This window comes from Mobula birostris, chromosome 5, assembly GCF_030028105.1.
Source record: "Mobula birostris isolate sMobBir1 chromosome 5, sMobBir1.hap1, whole genome shotgun sequence".
NCBI classification, from domain to species: Eukaryota; Metazoa; Chordata; class Chondrichthyes; order Myliobatiformes; family Myliobatidae; genus Mobula; species Mobula birostris.
Genome location: NC_092374.1, coordinates 180478855 through 180484854, shown reverse-complemented (window position 1 = coordinate 180484854; position 6000 = coordinate 180478855). Strand labels below are relative to the sequence as shown.

Sequence of the window (6000 nt, the reverse complement as noted above, 5' to 3'; positions counted from 1 at the left end):
ACGGAAACAGGCCATCTCGGCCCTTCTAGTCCGTGCCAAACTCTTACTCTCACCATAACCCTCCATTCCTTTCCTGTCCATATAGCGCTCCAATTTAACTTTAAATGACAACATCGAACTGCCTCAACCACTTCTGATGGAAGCTTGTTCCACACAGCTACCACTCTCTGAGTAAAGAAGTTCCCCCTCATGTTACCCCTAAACTTTTGCCCTTTAACTCTCAACTCATATCCTCTTGTTTGAATTTCCCCCATTCTCAATGGAAAAAGCCTATCCACGTCAACTCTATCAATCCCCCTCATAATTTTAAACACCTCTATCAAGTCCCCTCTTAACCTTCTACACTCCAAAGAATAAAGACCTGACTTGTTCAACCTTTCTCTGTAACTTAGGAGATGAAACCCAGGCAACATTTCAGTAAACCTCCTCTGTACTCTCTCAATTTTATTGACATCTTTCCTATAATTCAGTGACCAGAACGGTACACAATACTCCAAATATAGCCACACCAATGCCTTATACAATTTCAACATTACATCCCAACTCCTATACTTAATGTTCTGATTTATAAAGGCCAGTGTACCAAAAGCTTTCTTCACCACTTTATCCACATGGGATTCCACCTTCAGGGAACTATGCACCATTATTCCCAGATCCCTCTGTTCTACTGCATTCTTCAATGCCCTACCATTTACCACATATGTCCTATTTTGATCAGTCCTACCAAAATGTAGCACCTCACATTTATCAGCATTAAACTCCATCTGCCATCTTTCAGCCCACTCTTCTAACTGGCCCGAATCTTTCTGCAAGCTTTGAAAACCTACTTCATTATCCACAACTCCACCTGTCTTAGTATCATCTGCATACTTACTAATCCAATTTACCACCCCATCATCCAGATCATTAATGTATATAACAAACAACATCGGACCCAGTACAGATCCCTGAGGCACACCACCAGACACTGGCCTCCAATGTGACAAACAGTTATCCACCACTACTCTCTGGTGTCTCCCATCCAGCCACTGCTGAATCTATTTTACTACTTCAATATTAATACCTAACGATTGAACCTTCCTAACTAACCTTCTGTGTGGAACCTTGTCAAAGGCCTTACTGAAGTCCATATAGACAACATCCACCACTTTACCCTTGTCAACTTTCCTAGTAACCTCTTCAAAAAATTCAATAAGATTTGTCAAATATGACCTTCCACGCACAAATCCATGTTGACTGTTCCTAATCAGACCCTGTCTATCCAGATAATTATATATACCATCTCTAAGAATACTTTCCATAAATTTACCCACCACTGATGTCAAACTCACAGGCCGATAATTGCTAGGTTTACTCTTAGAACCCTTTTATAAAAAATGGAACAACATGAGCAATACGCTAATCCTTCACCACCATCCCCGTTTCTAATGACATTTGAAATATTTCTGTCAGAGCCCCTGCTATTTCCTCACTAACTTCCCTCAAGGTTCTAGGGAATACCCTGTCAGGACCCGGAGACGTATCCACTTTTATATTCCTTAAAAGCGCCAGTACTTCCTCCTCTTTAATTATCGTAGTTTCCATAACTTACCCACCTGGTTCCCTTATCTTACACAATTCAATATCCTACTCCTTAGTGAATACCAAAGAAAAGAAATTGTTCAAAATCTCCCCCATCTCTTTTGGCTCCACACATAGCTGTCCACTCTGATTCTCTGAGGGACCAATTTTATCCTTCACTATCCTTTTGCTATTAATATAACTGTAGAAACCCTCTGGATTTATTTTCACCTTACTTGCCAAAGCAACCTCGTATCTTCTTTTAGCTTATCTAATTTCTTTCTTAAGATTCTTTTTACATTCTTTACATTCCTCGAGCACCTCTTTACTCCATGCTGCCCATATTTATTGTAGATATCTATCTTTTTCTGAACCAAGTTTCCAATGTTCCTTGAAAACCGTGGCTCTCTCAAACTTTTAACCTTTCCTTTCAACTTAACAGGAAGATAAAGATTCTGTACCCTCAGAATTTCACTTTTAAATGGCCTCCATTTCTCTATTACATCCTTCCCATAAAACAAATTGTCCCAATCCACTCCTTCTAATTCCTTTCGCATCTCCTCAAAGTTAGCCTTTCTCCAATCAAAAATCTCAACCCTGGGTCCAGACCTATCCTTCTCCATAATTATATTGAAACTAATGGCATTGTGATCACTGGACCTGAAGTTCTCCCCAACACAAACCTCCATCACCTGGCCTATCTCATTCCCTAACAGGAGATCCAACACTGCCCCTTATCTAGTTGGTACCTCTATGTATTGCTGCAAAAAACTATCCTGCACACATTTTACAAACTCCAAACCATCCAGCCCTTTTACAGTATGGGCTTCCTAGTCGATGTGTGGAAAATTAAAATCTCCCACAATCAGAACCTTGTGCTTACCACAAATATCTGCTATCTCCTTACAAATTTGCTCCTCCAATTCTCACTCCCCATTTGGTGGTCTATAATACACCCCCATTAGTGTTACTACACCTTTCCCGTTCCTCAATTCCACACAAATAGCCTCCCTAGACGAGCCCTCTAATCTATCCTGCCAGGGCACCGCTGTAATATTTTCTCTGACAAGCAATGCAACACCACCCCTTCTTATCCCTCCGATTCTATCACACCTGAAGCAATTAAATCCAGGAATATTTAGTTGCCAATCACACCCCTCCTGTAACCATGTTTCACTAATAGCTACCACATCATACTTCCAGGTATCAATCCATGCTTTAAGCTCATCCACTTTTCTTATAGTGCTCCTAGCATTAAAATAAATGCATTTAAGAAATTTTCCACCTCTTATTCTCTGTTTATCACTAACGGTGCAAACAACTTTACTATTTTCTTTTTCTTCCTTCTTCCCTACATCTGTTCCTACACTCTTGTCCCCCTTCCCCCTTGTATCTAGTTTAAATCCACTGGAGCCTATATCTTATGCTCTTAAGGCCGGAAGTGCTCCAAACTGAATGCAGACCTTTTCCCCAGGGAAAGGGAACCAAAGGCTGCAGTGCTCTGGTTTGAGAGTTACTGACTTGGCTTGGGACTTGGATTGAAGCACTTAACAGAAGCTCGGTTTGGATGTCATGTCTGACTTTATTTGATTACAGCATGATGTGAATGCATTCCCCGTGCCATCAAAGTAGCCAGCCACCCAGGAAACTCGGCCCTTCTGGAGACCTCACCGACTGCACGGTGGGACATCTTTGTTTTGCATCTTCATCTGTCAAGTCAGACCAGCTAAAGACTTTTACCTGGAATGGAGATCAGAGACACCATCAATGGTGTAACAAGCAACAGGAGAAACAACAGCCAGAATGTGAACTACAAATTACAGCAGGAGACAGAAAAGGCATGTCAGAAGAGCAATGTCAAGATAATCATTGGGGATTTTAACATGAAAGTGGATTGGGAAAACTAGGCCAGTACTGGACCTCGAGAGAGAGAATTCATAGAATGTCTAAGGGATAGCTTTTTAGAACAGCTTGTTGTTGAGCCCACTCGGGGGTCGACCATGCTGGATTGGGTGTTGTACAATGATCCAGAGGTGATAAGCGAGCTTAAGGTTGAGGAACCCTTGGAGAACGGAGATCATAATATGATCGAGCTCACTTTGAAATTTGAGAAGGAGAGAGAGACACTAGCAGGAAGGACAGCAGAGCAGCGACGGCTGGAGTTTCTGCGAAAAATAAGGGAAGTGCAAGACAGATATATTCCGAATAAGAAGAAATTTTTGAATGGAAGACAGACACTACTGTGGCTGACAAGTGAAGTCAGAGCCAAAATAAAAGCTAAAGAGAGGGCATACAAGGAAGCCAAAGCTAGTAGGAAGATAGGGGATTGGGAAACTTTCAAAAACTTGCAGAATGAAACTATGGTCATTAGAAAGGAAAACATGAATTATGAAAGGAAGCTGGCGACTAATATCAAAGATACTAAAAGTATTTTAAGTATATAAAAGGTAAAAGAGAGTTGAGGGTAGATATAGGACCAATAGAAAATGATGCTGGAGATATTGTAATGAGAGACGCAGAGATGACAGAGGAACTGAATGCGTATTTTGCATCAGTCTTCACAGTGGAAGACATCTGCATTATACCGGACATTCAAGAGTGTCAGGGAAGTGAAGTATGTGCAGTGAAAATTACGACTGAGAAGGTGCTCAGGAAGCTTAATGGTCTGAGGGTGGATAAATTTCCTGGACCTGATGGAATACACCCTCAGATTCTGAAGGAAATAACTGGATATATTGTGGAGGCATTAACAATGATCTCTCAGGAATCGATAGATTCTGGCATTGTTCCGGATGACTAGAAAATTGCAAATGTTATTCTGCTAATTTAGAAGGGTGGGAAACAGCAGAAAGGAAAATGTAGACCTGTTAACCTGACACCAGTGGTTGGGAAGTTGTTGGAATCGATTGTTAAGGATGAGATTACGGAGTACCTGGAGGCACATGACAAGATAGGCCAAAACCAGCATAGTTTTATGAAAGGAAAATCCTGCCTGAATAACCTACTGTAATTTTTTGAGTGAATTACAAGCAGGGTAGACAAAGGAGATGTAGTAGACGTGGTGTACTTGGATTTTCAAAAGGCCTTTGACGAGGTGCCGCACATGAGGCTGCTTAGCAAGATAAGGCCCATGGAAATATAAGGGAGTTACTAGTGCAGGTGGAGCATTGGCTGATCGGCACAAAACAGAGAGTGGGAAAAAGAGATCCTGTTTTGGCTGGCTGCCGGTTACCAGTGGAGTTCAACAGGGGTCGCTGTTGGGATCGCTGCTTTTTACAGTGTTTGTCAATGATTTGAACTATGGGATTAATGGATTTGTGGCTAAATTTGCCGATGATACAAAGATAGGTGGAAGAGCAGGTAGTGTTGAGAGCCTGCAGAGAGACTTAGATAGTTTAGGGGAATGGGAAAAGAATGGCAAATTAAATAGAATGTTGGAAAGTGTATGGTCATGCATTTTGGTAGAAGAAATAAATGGGCAGAGTATTATTTAGATGGGGAGAGAATTCAAAATGCAGAGATGCAAAGGGACTTGTGCAGGATACTCTAAAGGTTAACCTCCAGGCTGAGTCTGTTGTGAAGAAGGTGAATGCAACGTTGGCATTCATCTCTGGAAGTATAGAATATAAGAGCAGGGATGTGATGTTGAGGCTCTTCAAGGCACTCGTGAAACCAGACTTGGATTTTGCAGTTTTGGACTTATTATTTTCGAAAGGATATACTGATATTGGAGAGGGTTCAGAGAAGATTCACAAGAATGATTCCAGGAATGAGAGGGTTACCGTATGAGGAACATCTGGCAGCTCTTGGGCTGTATTCCCTGGAGTTCAGGAGAATGAGGGGGGATCTCATAGAAACATTCCAAATGTTAAAAGGCCTGAACTGATTAGATATGGCAAAGTTATTTCCCATGGTAGGGGAGTCTAGAACAAGAGGGCACGACTTCAGGATTGAAGGATGTCCATTCAGAACAGAGATGCGGAGAAATTACTTTCGTCAGAGGGTGGTAAATCTGTGGAATTTGTTACTGTGAGCGGCTGTGGAGGCCAAGTCATTGGGTGCATTTAAGGCAGCGATAGATAGGTTCTTGATTAGCCAGGGCATCAAAAGGTATGGGGAGAAGGCAGAGGAGAGTGGATAACTGTAAGAATTGGATTAGCTCATGATTGAATGGCGGAGCGACTCGATGGGCCGAATGGCCTGCTTCTGCTCCTACATCTTATGGTCTTAGGATTATCTCCAACCCTTCCCTTCTCTCCAAGTCTTTGCTCCTTCCCTTCCCTCCTTTCCATTCTGCCATCTCCAACCTCCCTCCCATTTCCTTCCATACCTGCCCCGCCCACCTCCTCTCCGAGATTAGCTCAGCGTTAGTAGCAGCTCCCAAGGTGATCACTGACCACTAACGCCTCAACTTTAAATTTAATTTCCCTCCTTATCTCT

At 42.1% G+C, this 6000-nt stretch overlaps 1 protein-coding gene across 2 annotated transcripts in view; it reads right to left on the bottom strand.

The window, feature by feature from the left end:
- Positions 1–3122: 3122 nt before the first annotated feature.
- Positions 3123–6000, bottom strand: part of LOC140197384 (complement C3-like) — a 72324-nt gene continuing 69446 nt past the window's right edge. For both annotated transcript variants that reach the window (XM_072257342.1, XM_072257341.1), the window contains exon 21: positions 3123–3300. In XM_072257342.1, coding sequence (XP_072113443.1) covers positions 3297–3300 — 4 coding nt within the window. In that variant the 3' untranslated portion in view covers positions 3123–3296. The remainder of the gene's footprint in view (positions 3301–6000) is intronic.